This window comes from Eptatretus burgeri, chromosome 1 (genome assembly GCF_056783735.1).
Source record: "Eptatretus burgeri isolate ZD-2024b chromosome 1, Ebu_testis_v1, whole genome shotgun sequence".
NCBI classification, from domain to species: Eukaryota; Metazoa; Chordata; class Myxini; order Myxiniformes; family Myxinidae; genus Eptatretus; species Eptatretus burgeri.
The window spans coordinates 36,591,824-36,612,064 of record NC_140961.1 but is presented as its reverse complement, the minus strand read 5'-3'; the positions used below and the strand labels follow the sequence as shown (position 1 = coordinate 36,612,064).

At 41.0% G+C, this 20,241-nt stretch overlaps 2 protein-coding genes across 5 annotated transcripts in view; both read right to left on the bottom strand.

Moving 5' to 3' along the window:
- Window positions 1-679, bottom strand: part of LOC147034247 (F-box only protein 40-like) — a 50,509-nt gene extending 49,830 nt beyond the window's left edge. For 2 of the 4 annotated variants that reach the window (XM_085879308.1, XM_085879334.1), the window contains exon 1: window positions 295-439. The gene's annotated coding sequence lies outside the window, so the exon portion shown is untranslated. Of the gene's footprint in view, window positions 1-294 lie in introns of all 4 variants that reach the window. The other 2 variants (XM_085879328.1, XM_085879319.1) reach the window with 2 other exon arrangements.
- Window positions 680-6,466: 5,787 nt separating this feature from the next.
- Window positions 6,467-20,241, bottom strand: part of LOC147034246 (queuine/queuosine transporter SLC35F2-like) — a 34,239-nt gene continuing 20,464 nt past the window's right edge. The window contains exons 5-9 of the mRNA XM_085879295.1: window positions 16,798-16,957; window positions 11,514-11,670; window positions 10,917-10,969; window positions 8,764-8,918; window positions 6,467-7,882 (exon numbers count right to left, since the gene is read on the bottom strand). Of these exons, the coding sequence (XP_085735421.1) occupies window positions 7,715-7,882; window positions 8,764-8,918; window positions 10,917-10,969; window positions 11,514-11,670; window positions 16,798-16,957 (693 nt within the window). The 3' untranslated portion in view covers window positions 6,467-7,714. The remainder of the gene's footprint in view (window positions 7,883-8,763; window positions 8,919-10,916; window positions 10,970-11,513; window positions 11,671-16,797; window positions 16,958-20,241) is intronic.

Here is a 20,241-nt window from a genome sequence, read left to right as displayed (position 1 = left end):
TGAGACTTACTGAAATAAATAAATAATAATAATTTACTTCTCTTTGGACATTAAAAGAGAAACGGAGTAAAAGATAAAAAGCAAGAATTTGAATAAATAAATTAAGAGAAATGCGAAAAAAAGTCCAAAGAAAGTGTAAAAGGAACAAACTGCGTCAAAATAAGCAAAAATCTCGGTAAACACGACGTGGTGGTGACGATAAAACACGAACCCAGGTCCGAGTCATTTAACTAGAGGAACATTACCAAGTTAGTCGTATTGTACCAAGTTAAACGAACACAAACAAACACTTACAGATATTACTTCCGTTGCGAGGGGCGACCGGGCCGAAGTGCGATCACAGGACTACCGGGCAACGAACGGGAACCCACGAACACACAGCTCGCGCTCACCCCGGTCCATCGTCTCCAAAACACTCACTTTTTACACTTACATCGACTCAAACGTGCATCTCACCTTCCGCCTCACGCTGCCTTCTGTGTTTATATCATCGTTCGTGAAGAAAAAAAAAAAAAAATTTTTCTTCACTTTTCCACAATATAACAAACACTTCAATCGAGCGGGATCGACGTCCGCCTCGTTTTAAAATCCAATTTAGCGTTTGTCTTAAAAATCCCTCTCAATTAATGACATGTACACTGTGCACAAGAAAAAACGTGTCTGATCGTTCACTGAACTCGCGAACAGCGTTACCAAATGTATACACCGCCCCGTCTGGCAACTTGTCATGCAACGGAGCTAAAAATAAAAAATTTAAATCTTCTTTACTTTTCCACAATATAACAAACACTTCAATCGAGCGGGATCGACGTCCGCCTCGTTTTAAAATCTAATTTAGCGTTTGTCTTAAAAATCCCTCTCAACTAATGACATGTACACTGTGCACAAGCAAAAACGTGTCTGATCGTTCACTGAACTCGCGAACAGCGTTACCAAATCTATACGCCGCCCCGTCTGGCAACCCGTCATGCAACAGAGCAAAAAAAAAAAAAACTTCTTTGCTTTTCCACAATATAACAAACACTTCAATCGAGCGGGATCGACGTCCGCCTCGTTTTAAAATCTAATTTAGCGTTTGTATTAAAATCCCTCTCAATTTAGGACATGCACACTGTGCACAAGCAAAAACGTGTCTGAACGTTCACTGAACTCGCGAACAGCGTTACCAAATGTATACACCGCCCCGTCCGGCAACCTGTCATGCAACGGAGCTAAAAATAAAAATAAAAATTTTAAATCTTCTTTACTTTTCCACAATATAACAAACACTTCAATCGAGCGGGATCGACGTCCCCCTCGTTTTAAAATCCAATTTAGCTTTTGTCTTAAAAATCCCTCTCAACTAAGGACGTGTACACTGTGCACAAGCAAAAACGTCTCTGATCGTTCATTGAACTCGCGAACAGCGTTACCAAATCTATACACCGCCCCGTCTGGCAACCCGTCATGCAACGGAGCTAAAAAAAAATAAAAAATTCGGCCTTGGAAGAACTTGTGAAAATGTTAAGCAAACAAACCACCCCGAAGGTGGTTGGAATTGTAACGCAATGGATGTCGGATGCATCAAACCTAATCGACAAAAGGATTTCCATGATCTTAGTCACAGTTCTCGTCTTATTGAGAATACTAGCAAGTTGTCCGTGCCCGCACAGGACTAAAAACAGGGTCGGGCTGAGAGCGGCAAAAACGTAAATGGCATCTTCCCTCATCGAGCCGGAAAGCTGGAAGAAACAAATCACATTTATTGCCACATCTGATACAATTTAAATCGTCTAATGGCGGCGAGGTTCCCCATTGGAAACTGTTCATTCGATATTTGTAGCTTTTTGACGCCTGGAGTCCGTGATAAAAAAATTATACTGGTGTCCAAACCAATGACGAATTGCAAATTAATAGTTGGAGGATTAGGTTTGGTTCATTTGAACATTCCTGTCTGTTTTAAACCTTATTAACATAATTACCTCCACCTAACCATCTGTATTATTTTTTAATCTTTCAGGATTTTTTTGAATAGGCCTAGAAAGTCAAGGCTCGTGAAGGAGCTCGAGCATAGAACAGCTCAGGAAGTAACAGAACAAAAGGAACAGCAGAAAGAGATGGGAACACTAACAGCCGGGACAAAATATCACTGAAGGAGACTTGGACAAATAAGAGATGTGGGGTAGTGGATACAGAAGGAAACTCTCAGGAAGAAACAAGTTCAAATGAGCAAAGATCCTCGTCCTCTTAATGATGACGTCATAAAAACGAATATGACGTCATTGTGATGTATCAGGTTTGCGATAAATTATCTGTGCTAATGCCCGGCTTGATTCCCGCAAACAAAATTCAAACAGCTTGCCTCGTTTCGGAGATAATGGTATCGGCGATTTCCATTAGCGGCGATATTATGACGTCAACTTTTTTTCTCGGAAGAATTTCCAAAATCGGAGATGGTTACTGCCTGCGTGTGGGCTTTCTGCATAAACATGGCAAGTTTCACGAAGATCCGATGAAAACTCTGGGTTGTGAAACAAAAAATGTCAAAAAATAGGAATTACGTCATAAAAATTAATATGACGTCATAGTGATGTATCATATGTGCGGTAATTCATATCTGATAATTCCCTGTTCGATTCCCGCAAACAGAATTCAAAAAGCTTGCCCAGTTTCGGTGATAATTTTTTAGGCGATTCCATTAGCGGAGATATTTTGACGTCATAACTTTTTTTCTCGGAGGAATTTTCAAAATCGGAGATGGTTACTGTCTGCGCAGAGTATTTTTACATATATATATATATATATATATATATATATATATATATATATATATATATATATATATATATATATATATATATATATATATATATATATATGCCAAGTTTCAGGAAGTTTCGATGAAAACTGAAGGCTGTGAAACAAAAAAGTCCACAAGAAGATGAAGAACAACAATGTGAGTCAGACTTAGAGATCCTCCACGAGGATCTAAAAACTTAAAGTCATGAAAGAGGTGGGCTTGGGGAGGGAGGTTCACAGGGGTAGAAAAGATCATGGTTTTGGACGGGTGAATGGCTGTCTTGAAAATCTGGAGGGAAGAATGAGATTGAAGCAAATGTGAAAGTTGGTTGCACAGGTGGGGAAAAAAAAAAAAGAGTAATTAGTGCAGGTAAGCAATAATTCTGGATTTTAGGAGTTTCGTCAGGAGGGGATTGTGAGCAGACCAAGTGCTCTCTGGAGAAACCTGAGGGAGAACAAAGCACAGAAAGGAGGTGGGAGAAGACAGGGAGGACAATGACCTGTCTGCGATGGCAAAGTGATCGGCCCATAGACTCAGCTTCATTGCAGGAGATTCCCATGATTGCAAAGGCCTCTTGGTTTCCACGGCGTCAAGCTGGGCAAAGTGTGAGGCAGGAGCACCAGGCCAGAGGGAAGAACAGTACTCCATCAAGCTGTGGTGTTCACCCACAGTTAATTATATATATTTTTTGGCGTCACCTTCAAAGCCAAATATCAATGGCTCCCTTCCTACAGATCTCACCTAATCCTACTAATTTACACTCCTGCAATAATATTTGGGTCAAATGCCAGGAATCTCCCAGTATTGTTATTTCCATGGAGATGAAGACCTTTCGCACCAGAGCATTCTTCAAATATGATCAAGGAATTCTCTCTTTCTTCACATTCAAACCTCTTCCATTTCAGTTTACAAAGGATATGTGCCACATATCACTTTTAATTCACGTTAATAACTTTTCAATAACCACATTATCTTCACGAGAAATTGGACATTTAAGACAATATCCGTCAGCTTCAGAAGTGAGGCAGCCAAATGGAGCATTTTATTTTTCCTGGAGTTTTGGTTCACAACAATATTTTGGAGTTTTTGCAGCAAAACTGATATCTCTCTCCTTTAAAACACGTCTTCCATCCGTGATATTGAAATAAAACGACAATGCTATATCCCACAATTCATTGCGCTAAACATGCCTTGATTTAATGAGGTATGGGGACAATTTTGCATGTTAAACCCCAAGGCTCCAAGGAGTTGTAATTCAACAAAATACCTCCAATGATGCGCTGATTGGTTTAAGAAACCGACCAAGCTGGTTTAAAAACCTTTGTAAGGTCACCAATTTTTACTGGTATGTCAGAGTGAAGCTATGGAACGTTTTGAACATTCATTAAAGTATAAACACCAAACTTAGGATGATCGGATGTTTTACTTATTCAATATCCAAAAAACAAGAAGGTAAGCAGTCAAATGTGTAGTTATAAACAATTAAAATGAAGTGGGTATGTGTAGGGTTCATCATTATGGTACATTCATTATTCGTATGCAGCGGGTAGATGTGGGTTATCATCAGTTCTTGCGGGGGAGTGGGAATGCTGCTCATGCTTTGTCCTTAAGATGAGAGCACGAAGCCAAGGTGCCAGCGATAGCTGATCGACTTGACGAAGGTCATTGTGGGATTTTTAACATCTATCAAATATTGGGGTACACAAGTAAAGAGAGAGTGAGCTCCTGTAACTATCGACCTGTATTTATCTGTTCATTTATCTGTATTTATATTAAGGGCCTTGCAACAAGTACACCATATTATCTGAAGATCTTTTGGCATAAACTGTCTCAATATATAGCGAGTATTGCTATGTGGAAGGGGTGGGGAGGTCATAGATAAATTGTGGTAAGAATAGTATGCACTGTATGTTCGAGTAGGTTAAAATTACTCTTGTATTAAGGATTTGGCAGGAGAAAGTCGTACATGATATACCGTATGCATTGAAGGGGCAGTAATTCTAAACAACACAGCATATTAGGGTAATGCTGTGTTGTTTAAAATTTTATCATGCACAGGCGAGGCCAGGGTGGACGACTTGGGTTCCAATGCACGGAAAAGTGCTGTGCACTTTGAAAAGGCACCATCATGAACTGTTTGGCCGGGAGACAGTGCGCCAGGGCAGCATAGTAAGCTGTGAAGCCCTTGAGAGGGGTGGAACACTTTTGTGATGGGCCAACCAAACCAGCAGGCGGTCATTGAGGGGAACTTTCCATGCAAGAAGGTGGACGCGGAGGTCATGAAGGCCGTGTCCACACGTGCGGGGAAGAACAAATTTGGTTTCAGTGGAGATAACATCGATCTCTCCATTTCATCACTCCCCATGAAAGGACCATTTTGGAGAATCGTGGAGACCTCGTTCATCATTGCCACCCCTTCTTCTCTTGGCCTCATCACCATCTCTCCCCGAGCAGCTCTTCACTCTGTGCCACGCCAGCCTGCAATCATCGATCCTGCAGCCAAAACCAGCTGGTGCCTGCCTCAGGTCCTCGCCTGACATCACCATTGTCAGGGCCGGTACAAGGGTATTAGACATCCGAAGCAAACATTATCTGTGAACTTATTTTTTCCAAACAAAGTTAAAAACATCTTGTGGTCATGCCAAATTTGGAAGTCGTCTTGCAATAGCTCGCAATTCACTCAACGTCCTCAACAAATTATTCTAACACCAAACGTGCCGACTGCCGAGCTTTCTCTCCACCCTTCACTATTTTTTACCTTGCAATCATGTGCCATTGGTTCTCCCCGGGTTGCTTGAGCCCGCAACATGTCCACCGTTACCAGAAGTTTTCAGGTGGCGTTCGTTCTTATTTCAACACATGAGCTGATAGGATGGCCTAGAGCCCTAGACATATGCACACTCGCCTCTAAACTGTCTAGCCTGGGTTTGAATCCCGACCCAGCTATAAACTGTCATCCAGGTGTTTCACAGGCACGGCGATGTGTGCCCTCCAATGGATGGACATCCAAAAGAGTACACGAGCTATCGCCGGCATCATGGCCAAATTCCTGCCCTAACCAGCAGAGGGCACTGCATCAGCAGCACAGTCACGTCTCCAGCCAGTAATGCCATGCCACAGCCTTGTGCTGCATACAAATGAAGAACTTCAATGCACAATCACACGGTGTACTTTTGGGGTTTCACCCGTTTCTGTGTGTTTGTTTGTTATTTGCAAAATTGAAGATTTCTCAAGTATATTGGTCAGTCGATATTATTATTCTGTCTGTCTGTTTGTCTCTCTATCGCCCACAGGTCACAATTCCAAATTTATCATCATGAAACTTTACCAAGTTGTAGAGGCAGACTCAACTGAGAAGCCAATTGATTTTTCGGTCAAAGATCATCTTGAGGTCGAATTTCTAAAATCATCATTTTTCATCCAACCGACTCGAAATTTGAACAAGATTCGCATATTGCATCACTGGATTGGGAAACGAACTATTTTTTAGGTCAAAAGGTCAAAGGTCAAACTTCTAAAATCATCAATTTACATCCTATTAACTTTTAGTTGAACAGGATTTGCAAAGTCCATCACTGAATTAGGAAAGCAACTATTTTTGAGGTCAAAAGGTCAACTCAAGGTCAAACTAAAATCCATTTCAATCTGAAAAATGAACAATTTTCATCCGATTGAACTGAGCGTTGATCAAGATTGTCAATTTTAATCTCAATGAAACGGACAATTTGATATATCCATAGCAACCTTTGGAGATGGGGGTGGAAGTTGCAAGTATAGTGCTCTGCACGACGTCTTTTTATTATTTGTCTGTTTGTGTGCAGAATATCTCAAAAAGTTGTGGGTGGATTCGGATGAAATTTGGTGGACAGGTTGGATGAGTGACAAGGATGAACTGATTATATTTTGGTGAAGATCCGGATCCGGATCAGACTACTATAATTTATGAAGTGATTCACCATTGAGAGATAGGGCCAAAAACGATATATAGCACGATATCCCAAAAAGTTGAGGACAAATTCGGACAAAACTTGGACACGTTAGGTATGTGACAAAGAAGAATCGATTCAATTTTGGTGAAGATGCGGATTTGAGAATTATTTAATTTTAAGTGATTCTTCACCATTGAGAGATAGGGCCAAACATAATATGTAGCATATTTCAAAAATGTATTGGGTCCGATATGTTCTCGTGGATCAGGCATTGCGCAGGGGAAGTATGCGCTCCTCCGAGTGCCCTTCCAGTTTTTATAGCATTTAATTTGTTACAGATCCGAATGAAGCAGACTGGCAGCATGTATCAACCAAGCACAAATTTTGAATGAGGGTGGAGAAAAAACGATTGCAGGTTGCATGGTAACTCATCATACAACACCTTTTCTCCAAACTGTCTGCATGTTCCACTGTATGAACATGTAAATGATGGAAAATGTTTACAAAATAAGAACAGACTGATGACAAATATGTTCCTTTTGCCTTACATGGATTGTAATACTACACCAGTGCATTTAAAAAAAGAAAAAAAAACTAATTTACAGTGGTAACTCAATGGAGATTGTTGAACAACAACCGGGACAAAATCTTGTCTTTGGAGACCAGTCCAGACAAATTATGCACAATTATTAAGGAATGCAAAACTTACATTCAAAACGCCCCGTTACTTCACAAAGTCGTCAAAGCAGAGAGAAATCACACCTAAAGTGCATCCAGTGCATACTTTTGTGTTCGGTCTTCGATCCTAAACAGACGTGATAAATTAAATCGATACAACTACTGTTCGTTCTTCTTACAACTCAATGCAAAGTCCTCGTGAAATGACCAGTCAAGTCTTCAAGACTCCCTTCCTGATCGTTGGTTAAAAAACGAGAACCATGATACCTGGCCAACCATGGCAACGATGTCACTCAAACTGTCCGTGACGTCCCTAAGACTTGGAGAGTTAGAGGGAGTGACCGTCTCCAGGAAGAAAGTCTGCAGGAGCAGCTGACAGATCTGGTGCTGGAGGTGGAGCTGCATTTGAACGCTGCACGATGGCTATTGGGATAGAGAAGTACAGAAGCAGTCCCAGTGTGATTGTCCCGAATGAGAGTAGATAGAGCCATGAGAACTGCGAGGGACAGGAGTAATACATAGTTACACACATTCCTCACTCCATCGTCATCACATTCTCACTACCTCATCGTAGCACACGTTCACACTTAACGATACCTCATTCCTCAATTCTACACTTTGTTTTACCTCATTGCACATTAACTTGGCAATACCTCATGATTTTAGATATCACTACTTCAGGGTACCTCATCACCACACATTGTTTTAACTACCTCTCACTTGATGGGCATTTGTTTGTGAAAGTACGACTTGTTATTTTAACAAGCGCCCCAAGTTTATTAAAATAATAATACTTTTTGGTAGTGGGCTGTCTGCAGCCACCCAAGGTGGTACTATCACCTGTCCCGTAGGGGCCTTTCGTGGAACATTGGTTCTGCTGTAAGCTTTTGGGACAGGCTGCAAGATGGGAAGTGGGGTGAGGGGTTGTGGGCTTTTGAGGGTTCTTTTTGCCTTACAGGTTGGTTCTGCAGTTCCTGATAGAGGGTACAGCTGGAGTTGGTGTTCCCACAGACTTGCCGCCAGAAAACTAGAGGCCTGAATTCCAGATGTGTTGCCTTGGGAGGCTGCCTCATCATGTGGCAGATAATCTCGGGTCCCCTTCTCTGCCAGCTCGTGACTGGAGTTGCACCGAGCATGGGATTCTGGTAGGCTCTTCTGAGGCCACTACTTTGCACTGTTGGTGCCATCTGGAACGCTCCTGTCTTTGTCTGCAAAGTTCTGGGAAGCTTCTCACCCCCTCTTTATTTGACCGTGGGCCAATCATCTGCGGCACCCCCATCCCGATTATATATTTCACATCTTTTTCTTTGCTTTTTGGGCTTGACCCTTCCCCTGTGGTGGTGGTTTGAATAAAAGCACCAAAAGAAAAGCTCGTACCACATAATGGAAGATAAAAAGGCCCAGTAAGAGGCTGTAGAGGTCTGCTGTGAGGATGGAGAGGTTGACAGCAGTGGCACCACTGAGGCGCAGCGCGATCGGCATCAGCGAGTAGAGGATGAACATGCAGAGTGCAAATGCCACCAGAAGAAGACCTGGCAACACACAACAACACATCCTTTGAGTTTAAATACTTTTAAGCTTGCTTTGGAGTTGCTGTTAACACCATTCCGTTCGGTCACGGATATAATAAGTTGTTTTTATCACTTCATTCCGAAACTAACAGTGGAGTTGTACAAAATAAGATCAGGCGATACAAATGTGGCCATTGTTAAAATTCAAAACCTAATGCTTCGAACAAATGAACAATTCCTGTCCAATCATAAACCTGGAACAATCTAGTTGTTTAGGTAATGATTATTCCAGTATTTCATATGCAGCCTGTGGCTGCTGGTTGCATCATTGCTGGCCACATGGTTGTGCAGCTGATGCAGTGCCCCCTGTTTCCAGTAAGATGGTACTCATTTTGCCAACCTCGGTAGGATTACAGGCCGAGTCAACCCACCTGGTGTTATTTCAACAGAGATAGGGGCTCAAACTCAAGACCCGAAGATCTTAAGCCAGCCACCTTCACAGTTAAGCCAACACCAGGCTTGTTTCGGGAATGATCATGCCATCATTCCCATCTTTCCTTCGTAGCTTGGGAAATAAATCAACCTTAACACATTCATCCATCAAGTGTGACAAATGCAAAAATAAATGGGGGCCTTGAGGAAAAGGCCACACCATGCATCAGTAATTTCATGAGGGTCAGTGCAGCTGTTTCACAATTAAAAGCCAGGCAAATGAAAGGTTTCCATTTGAGGGGAATCACAGCTATTGCAATCAATGGCTGGCTGTATTTGCTCTCACACACAAAAAAATAAAAACAATCAGACACGATGCATGCAAGGTTGTGAAGCTTGAAACAATTACAGAGGAATGTTGGCTTGAGGAGGCATTGACATTTTCACCTTCATGCAATTGAATGTTTTTAAAGAAAGGGAAGTGACACCACCAATAAGAACAAGAAGACTGTGGCCGTGCTGTCCTGACAAATCCAGACAGGAGGGAAGAGTGGGGAACACAGCCTTTACAGTACAAACAAAGACTTGCCGACACCAATGACGACACCTGCAACCTCTGCCAGGCTGCCCGACCCCACAATACAACACATTATGCATGGCCCTGGCTCCATGAAGGCAAGCTAATTACATTTTAGAATGTAAGAGATCCTTGGATGGCTCTCAGGAGATTGACCAACTCCGTGCCAAGGACTTATTCAAGCAGAAATGACCGGGGCTAATCAAGAAGAGCAGCATAAATAAAAAACAAGAAAAAGAGCCATCAGAAATTGCAGACCCTTGCCGGGACTTCTTTTGAGTGGTGTATTTTTGTATGTTTTAGGGTAAATCCAATATGGCTGCCAAACCATGTGACCTATGATGTCATATGTGCAAACCTTTTGTTCCTCATGGACAGGCGATCATAAGTGTAAAGTTGCCTCGATCTGTTCAGCCACTTCAGAGAAGATTTTTGAAGTTTTTTTTTAACCAATATGGCTGCCAAATCACGTGACCAATGACAACATGAATTTTTTTTGTGGACCATTTTATCCCAAGATGACCCTCAAAAATTTTCATACTGATCGGATGTGGTGTTCTACATATGCAATTATGACGTCATAACGAGGGCACCTATGACGTCATGAAAAAAAAAAACATCACACTCATTCCCCATGAGGACTTGCCATGGGCCAAGTTTCAATTTCTTCTTTGGTGTGGTTTCAGAGATACAGAGGTCCAAAGTTTTTCAAATATGGCTGCCACACCACATGATCTATGACGTCATAATTATCATTAAAACATGCCACATGAGTAGTCACACCAATGGTGAAAAATTCGCCTCAATCCAACAAGCGGTTGCAGAGAAAAACATGAAAGTTCTGTAGGGACAAACAGACAGACAAACAAACAAACAAACAGACCAAAATGCAATACCCTCTCCTCTGGCGAAGGTAAAAAGGCGAGCTGGATACGAAGACCAAGCAATGAGGAAGTCTCAGTTTTGATAATAAATAATTTACCCAATGTCATGAAAATGCGTTACTTTACCTACTCTCCAATCCCACTTGATGCTTGCCACCGCGCTTCGCTCCGTGATGGCTCTGTGGACACAAAGCGATGTGGTATATTCAGCAAAGAGAAAACACCACTCCACTTTTACATGATTATACAGATGCATTAAGTGCAAGGTACCTCTCTCCTCCTTACACCATTGCTCACCAAGTTGGGGACAGCGGTTCATACAGATATATGCTTTGTCCAAGTCTTTTATGACCAGCTGACCAGGCCTGACATTCGAGTGAAGCTGGTAGGAATTAAGAATTTTTTCAGGGTACCAGCAATAACTCGCCTACTTTTTGACAAAAATCACCATGGTAACTTTAATGTCCAACAACTAATGCTGGTGGACGTGTGCAGAGGATGGCACACTTTGTGATGCAACACCTCGCCTGCAAAACATCAATCTGAAAGTTTATAGCCGGGTCGGGAATCAAATTCAGATAAGACAGCTCAAAAGAAAGTGTGCTACCTCTGCACCATCCTATCAGATAAGTGTAAGGTACCTTCCTTTATACGATAAAATGACCCTCCAAACATGAGATCTGATGATTAAAGATGTTATATCTGACGAGTAAACACACTAACATCTGTATTCCAGTGATGAGCGAGGCAGAAAGACCCAGCATGGCAAGAAACTCTGGCTGGCTCCGAGTTTGGAGCATGTACTCTTGGCCCACATTCGAGATTCCATAGAGGGCAGCACCTCCAAGCACCAGCAGGTCACCCAAGAGCTGATTGGTCTCTAGAAAAATAAAAAAATTAAAATCACATTTTACTATCATATAAATCAGTAACATCATTATCGCTGTGATATTTGTCCACATCCTCATTATGACCTTTGTTTCTATCACCATATCATCACACCCATCATAATCTGTTACAGAGTAGCAAAAAATTAAATTGACGTTTGGAAGAAAAGTACAAAACTAGAAGGGCACTCGGTAGATACACTTAAAAACAAATAACTCTCGTATCCAGATTCTGATTCGGATCTTCACCAAAATTGAATCAATTCTTCCTTGTCACACACTCAACGTGTCCACCAAGTTTCGTCCGAATCGGTCCCCAACTTTTTGAGATATCATGCAATATATTAGTTTAGCCCTGTCTCTCAATGGTGAAGAATCACTTAAAAAATTATCGGATCCAGATTCGGATCGTCATCAAAATTGAAACACTTCTTCCTTGTCATGCACCCAATGTCTCCACAAAGTTTCATCCGAATCCGTCGACAACTTTTTGAGATATCCTGTTATATGTCGTTTTTGGCCCTATCTCCCAATGGTGACGAATCACTTTAAAAATTCTGGGATACAGATCCGAATTGGGATCTTCACTAAAATCTAATCATTGTGTACATCACATACCCAAGCTCTCCACCAAATTTCATCCGAATCCATCTACAACTTGAGATATCCTGTTCACAGACAGACAGACAGACAGACATGGGTGACAACATAACCTCGATCCACCGTAGGTGGTGAAGGTAATGATCAAGAAGTGTGTACAGATCAGGAAGGTTTTGCTGACTGATTAAAAAATAAAACAAAAGGTGTCAAGACCAAAAATTAAATTATGTTAAAAATCCACAGTGATGACAATATCCTGATTTCCTAATGAGATGAATAATATTCGTAATAATTATAATTGGTTGACTTAATTTCCTCAGGGGAACGGGATCAGCACAGAAAAACTAACTATATGAAAAGGCAGTGCTGCGCACACACCCCTGCCCACATCGAAAAGTGAATCGATGAATAAGAGAATAATAAAAATAAAAAACAAGAAAATAGAATTTGACACCAATGTGTCAATGGATATGCCTCTGCCCACGTTGAGTTAGATGTCAACCCACTGTTACGTTACATCTTAATTAAAGGTCACATGACAAAGTAAAGTTCACATGAGCGAGAGTGTGAGAGAGAATAGATAAGTAGAAGAGAGAAAACAGATGCTTCTGCTTAATGCAAAATTTGAATCAGTTTATCTTTGTATTGCAGTCCATACGTGTGTCAAGTATGGTTGAAATCTTTTGAGTGGTACACAAGTTTATTGTGGTCACAAAGATTTTCAATGAAAGGTCATGTGACCATAGACCTTTGACCTTTTGAACCCAAAATTGAATCAGTTCATTACAGTTCATACTTTTACCAAGTTTCGTTGGAATCCCTTCTGCAGTTCACGAGTTATTGCGGTAACCATACAAATGAATACTGTGCATGATAGAATAGACACGCTGGTGTTTAGCACAGAATTTCTGGTGGCCATCTTAGAGTGTGTATGGTGACAGCGCCTTCCAGAAAGTAGCGTTGCAGTCGTGGAGCAGAATGTTTTATGATTTACTGCACAAAATACTGAACCAGGGCAAAAGTACACAGTCCAAGCTTCCACAAGTGAGTACTGTAGTGATTATTCATAATTTATATTACGATCCATATTCAGCCGCGATGAGCTCGAGTTGCATGATTTACTCAGTGAGGCAAATCAACCTTGCTATGTCAGTGGCTTACAACTAGAAAGACCGAGCGGTTATTACTGTCAACATTACTGATTGAATGGTAGCCAGTGGAACTGTAATTGCATTTGATTGAATGAGACTGATGGTGGGTGGTATCAGGGCCCATGCAGGTGAGGGGAGGGGTAAAGGGAGGTCGCTGTCCCAGGGTCCACTGAGGGGTTGCTAAATGATGGAACTTCTCCCGTAATATATATTTTTAAACAGTCCAGTAGAGCGAAACCCCTAATATGGACTCATCTTCACTTCCTCATCATTACATGATTGAAGAGTCATGGCTGGTGAAAGATCATGGTATGCTTTGTTTGAAGTCCCACGTTCTTGCGGGGTTGGCCTGGGGAAGTGTGGCTTTTCACGAACTGGATAGTCAGGCATGACGTTCGATGAAGGTTATGGCAGGAATTTGTAATTTGCCCAGGGTGCCGGCAACAACTTGCCGACTCTTCACGAAGAACACCATCCATCCATCGGGACCATACTCCCTGCAGAGCGTTGATGGTGCCTAAGCAGTCCACTTGGCTATTGGGCACAATCCTGGACAGGTTGCCAGCAAGCTGGCACTCATTTTGCCGACCTCGGAAGGATGACAGGCAGAGTCAACCCCACCTGGTATTAATTCAACAGCCGAATGGGATATGAACTCAGGATTCTAGGATCCTAAACCACTCAAGCCATTAAGCCAACACCAGGCGTATACGAAGGACACCGTGGGATCTTTAACGTCCACAAACTAATATCGGTGATGGGACGCCTAGTTTAACGTCCATCAGAGGGACTGCACACACATTGATGAATCATCCAGTCTGTAAAACACCAGGATTACAGTTTACAGCTGGGTCATGATCTAAACCCAGGCTAGAAAAGCAAAAGCAGCATGGACAGACACGCACTTCAACTTGAATAATAGATTTATTAATACTTTATTTATTTACTTCGACACTTGTGCTGTGATCTAAAAAGCTGTTGCTGTGATTTTGCTTTGTTTATGAGCTTGTTGCTGTGCCAATTTAAGATCTTCATTCAGGAAAGTTTGACTGAAAACATTACAAAAGAGAGAGAAATGGTTCTAATTGGAGGCCACGGTTGCCTAGCATCCCGTCAGACCGCAGAGTTATTTGTGACCAGTGGCCTCAGAAACGGAAGAAGGGTAAAGGTCCGAGGGGCTGCCTCGTGATAAACCCAGACCCCAAATCCGTAACAATATATTGTAAGGTTAAAAGAGCCATTACAAAATGGGTGGCGATGTTGCTTGGTGTGTTAACATTTCAGCTTTTTTTACTCCCCTCCCTCATTACTGGCCTGATTATTTTGAAACTGACCGTCAGAGCAGCTCAGACCTATTATTTAATGAGCAGTTTGATGGCTTTCCCATCAAAATATAGAGAACGTAACGAGCATTGTGGAGCACTGTGTTGATATCCGATAGGCCACGAGTGGAATATTCATGCGGAAGTATTCCACGAATGATAGCGAGTGAAGAGCGACACAAATACTCCACAGGTTACCCATCTGATATCAAGAGTGGTACACAATGCCAATCGGGTTATATTTATGCCATGATCCCTAAAATTGGATGTTTTTGGATGGAAAATAGCTCGGATCTTTTACACAAAACTTGCTCAATCGATGATGTCACAGTAGCGATTACACACTCCAAGATGGCTGCCATGAGTTTCATGCGCCATGATATGAAATGACCAGCATGTCCATTCTAATATATATACATATATATATATACATATATATATACATATATATATACATATATATATATATATATATATATATATACATATATATATACATATATATATATATATACATATATATATATATATATATACATATATATATACATATATACATATATATATACATATATATATATATATATACATATATATATATATACATATATATATATATATACATATACATATATATATATATATATACATATACATATACATATATATACATATACATATACACATATATATACATATACATATATATATATATATATATATACATATATATACATATACATATATATATATATATATATATATATATATACATATACATATATATATACATATATACATATACATATATACATATATATACATATATATATATATACATATATATATACATATACATATATATATACATATATACATATACATATATACATATATATACATATATATACATATATATATATATACATATATATATATATACATATATATATATATACATATATATATATATATATATATATATACATATATATATATATATATATATATATATATATACATATATACATATATATATATATATATATATATATATATATATACATATATACATATATATACATATATATATATATATACATATATATATATATATATATATACATATATATATATATATATATATATATATATATATATATATATATATATATATATATATATATACATATATATATATATATATATATATATATATATATACATATATATATATATATATATATATATATATATATATATATATATATATATATATATATATATATATATATATATAAAGATATATATATATATACATATATATATATACACATATATATACATATATATACATATATATATATACATATATATACATATACATATATATATATACATATATATACATACATATATATATATATATATATATATACATATACATACATATACATACATATACATACATATATATACATACATATACATACATATATATATATATATATACTAAATTTATACTAAATTTATATCTTTTTCTTTCGGCTGCTCCCTTTAGGGGTCGCCACAGCAGATCATCCGTATGATCCGCATAGTGATTTGGCACATGTTTTACGCCGGATGCCGTTCCTGACGCAACCCTGGTCGCCTCTTACAACACAGGGATATGGTACACCTATTTTAACCAGGGTATACACCGGTACTCATTTTGCCGACCTCGGAAGGATGACAGGCTGAGTCAACCCCCTGGTGTATTAATTCAGTGGCCCAACGGGGCTTGAACTCAGGACCTTTTGGATCCCAAGCCGCTGCCCTAACCACTGCGCCAACACCAGGCTATATATATATATATATATATATATATATATATATATATATATATATATATATATATATATATATATATATGGTGGTAATGACAAATCTGTTCCACATGCATGGATGGACGTACAGCCAGATGGTAACTCAAAAACATCATGTCTCCGGAGGCATAAAATATAACAAATGGGTAAATAAATAAACAAATATGCACACGCACACTCACCATTTCCACTCTTATGGTTGGAGGCTGCATCAGCCCCAACCATTGTGGTGACCCCCAAAATGCAGACAGCGACAGCAACAATATGAGCTGCACGGAACCGATAATCCAGGAACCACCGAGACAGCAGCAGCACCACCGGCAGCACGAAGCAGTCCAGCAGCTGGGGACATGAACACACTTTTTTCCAAATGGGATACGCATCTGCATGGTATGGTACGACTCGTGTTTTAGTTCATCAGCTTCATCGGCTTGTGAAGATTGTAGTCTGACTTCAAGTGGTGAGATTCATCTTGTTGCAAATTTGAGATAAGTTGGTGGAAAAAAAACCCAAAAACCATGGCCGCTTAAAATTGATCAGCAGTGTAAAAGAAAGGTGTATTTCTTTATTTTCTTTCCGTTAACAATTCGCCAACATAAATTTGCAACGAGAAGTTAAACATATCCTTTTGTTGAGATATTTGAGTTTAAACTCTGCCATTGTTGAAAATGTGACTGACTTCTTCTGAAAAGAAGGGTTCTTCTAGCTATGTTGACATTTCCGGAAGGAATGCATGTATATAGATGTCACATGAGCTTCACAGCCAATCAGTAGCCTAAAGGTAATAAATGGCTGTCCCCCCAAAAAATTAATGAAAAGCACATTGAAATTGCATCTGCCCTGAATGGCGAATTTTCCCCCCATGTTTCCAAGGATGGATAATGAAAAATGCAGTCATGATCAGATCGACCAATTCTCAATTTTTGAAGTTTGAGTTTTGTTCATGCTCGCTGGATCCCAGGAGGACAGGATGTTCATGAAGGATCATGTTTTCACCAGAAGTGACAAATGTATAATACCTACTCAGCTGTAGAACCAGTCTTTGGGTCACGAGGTGATTAAACAGCAACATCAAATGGGTGAAGGATGTCATTGGAATATTGAAAGCCGAGTAATCTCCATGTATTTAAGGGAAAGTTTTGTTGCGGTTCTCGGAACTGCATGCATCCAACAGACAGTGGTCCCAAGACAGTTATTCCATTAATATACGTGTAAATAGTCTCTTCCCTTTTGTCTAGCAGGACAACAGGGGCGTGCGTTGCAAGGATCTCATAGCTAGGTTTGCTTACATCATTCCTGCTTTGTTTCATTTCTAACTTAATTCCTACTCTTCTTTTCTTGTTATACCTGAGGTAAATCAGAGCCACGTGCACCCTTCGCTGTGAGATGGTTCCTCAGCGAAGGCCAAGCAGGCATTACGCTGGACACCCCTCCGTAGAAAACACCCCCAGCACGACGTCCACGCTGCACGGAACGCGTACCAAGGCCGGTAATAGAATGGCAACCCCACGCCACATTGCGCGGGATGTGTGTGTGCAAGGCGCAAGTGGCGCCTTCCTTTCAACCCATTTCTGGATTCATTATATCGATAGGGTTTCGCCCCACACATACGATAGCAGAATCGGGCGAGCGCTGGCCACGTGAGTAATGGCGGATGGGAACGGAAGGTGTTGCACGGAACGTGCTCTCAAAGGTAGACCCGTGCACAGCTTGCGACACTTTGTTATCATACAGAGCCGGGCACGAATGGTCTCATCTTACTGTCTGCGCATAGGTTTGCCATAACATCTTACCTTCTCACCTCTACGGCCAGCGAAGCTGCGATCAGGCGGAGGCATGTTGTACAGCTCGGGCCACGTTGGCGCACACGGAACGGGCGCGTTGGCCAGTGCTGATCGGGGCGCCCGAGCGGGCGTGCAGGACCGACGCCACTCTGGGCCGGTCATCAGGGGATGGCCCGGGGGTTCGTGCAAGGCGATTCATGGCACCGAGTTCTGTGTGGGCGATTCTTATCATGTCGTGAGGTTGGAGCAAGACATTTTTACGGCTCGGGGTAACCTTGATGGAAGTGGAAGGCTGCGGTTTCCGGCCATCACGGCAGGGCCTCACAGGGGGTCGAGGCCAATCAGAGCGCCCGATTTGGGTGACGACACCGAGTTTCGAGGTGGCCCCCCCGCCCCGGGGCCTATAAAGGTCCGAGCGGATCCTCCTCTCTCTCTGCCCTGCCTCTCCCACTCAAGCTTGACTTCGACTCCGCCTTCTGTCATCATCACCCCGACCCCGCTTTCTGTCGTCATCATTGGACTCTTCCTCCTCTTCTCCACCCACACGACACTGACTCCACCCACCCACCTGGTCCCACCAACCACTCTGTGCACTCGCTCTGGACTCCACCCTCCTAGCTGACCCCCTCCTTCACGCCCACGGTCTCGACGCGAGATGCCCGAAGCAGGAGACGACGCGCCAGCTGTCAGGAGGTACCGCGCCATGGAGCATTCGCCCCAAACGTATTGGTGGCACGTTCGGGTACCGCATATCAATTATACCAAGGTACAGAGAAACCATAGCCTCAACTCCTCTCCTGTCTTGCTTCAATTCCTCTTAATCAGGTTTCGTGTGTGTGTGTGTGTGTGTGTGTGTGTCCTGGCACCTGTCTTTATAAGTAAGCCTGCAGAAGATTGTTATTATTTTTGGGTTAGGTCTGCCCTGCGTCCGCTTTCATAAGTTGCTTGTTATTGCGGAACCACACCTCTCTTCCCTATCTCTTCCCAACACACCCCAATAAATCTATTGATTGTACCACATACCCTTCCTCGCCTGCTTGTAAATAAATCATTATTAGAAATGTTCGCAGCTCGTTTTTGTCTTTTCCTTCATTGATCCAGTATGGTCTGAATCTTAGCGTAGCCGGGACCTTATTCCTAACAATCCGTTCCTTTTAGCCGATACGTCTTTGGTAGTGTCGCTCGGCTGCATCCGATCCGGTAAAGTGATCTGGTCCGGTAGAGTGATCCGGTTTGGACAAGGCGTACCAAGGGTGTGTTACTCGGTAATTAAATCACATGGTTATTTTTTGGTAACTGGATTAACTAGACGGAGGACCCCAAGTCACGTGGTTGAGTTATTGGCGTCCACGGTCAGTTAAGCAACCCGCTGTGTCACGGAATTATCAGTGTGCGACGGCCTACAATTCCGGGGAGTTTGGTTGGAGCCGAAATAGCTTTCCCCCCTAGTGGTCTTCTCACCCAACCCCTGGCCCGCAACAGTATGTTGTATGTATGTATGTATGTATGTATGTATGTATGTATGTATGTATGTATCATCTACCACTTCGAAAGGACTTGACCTCGGAACCTGAAACGTTCAAGGATTAATGAGAGTACCCAGAAGTTGAGTTTTGTTTGATTTCATCAGATTTTGAAGAAATGTTTTTTTTGTTCCCCCACCTCGCCATTTTCTTCCTTTGGGGATTGGGGGGGGGGCGGTGAGGGAGGTGTAATTGGAATTATCCAAGCTATATAACCACAATGAATTGTATATGCACATAAACAGTACGCATGTTTTTGCTTCATATTTGCAATCAAGGGTTTTTTTTATTTTATTTTTGGGATTGATCGAAGCACGGT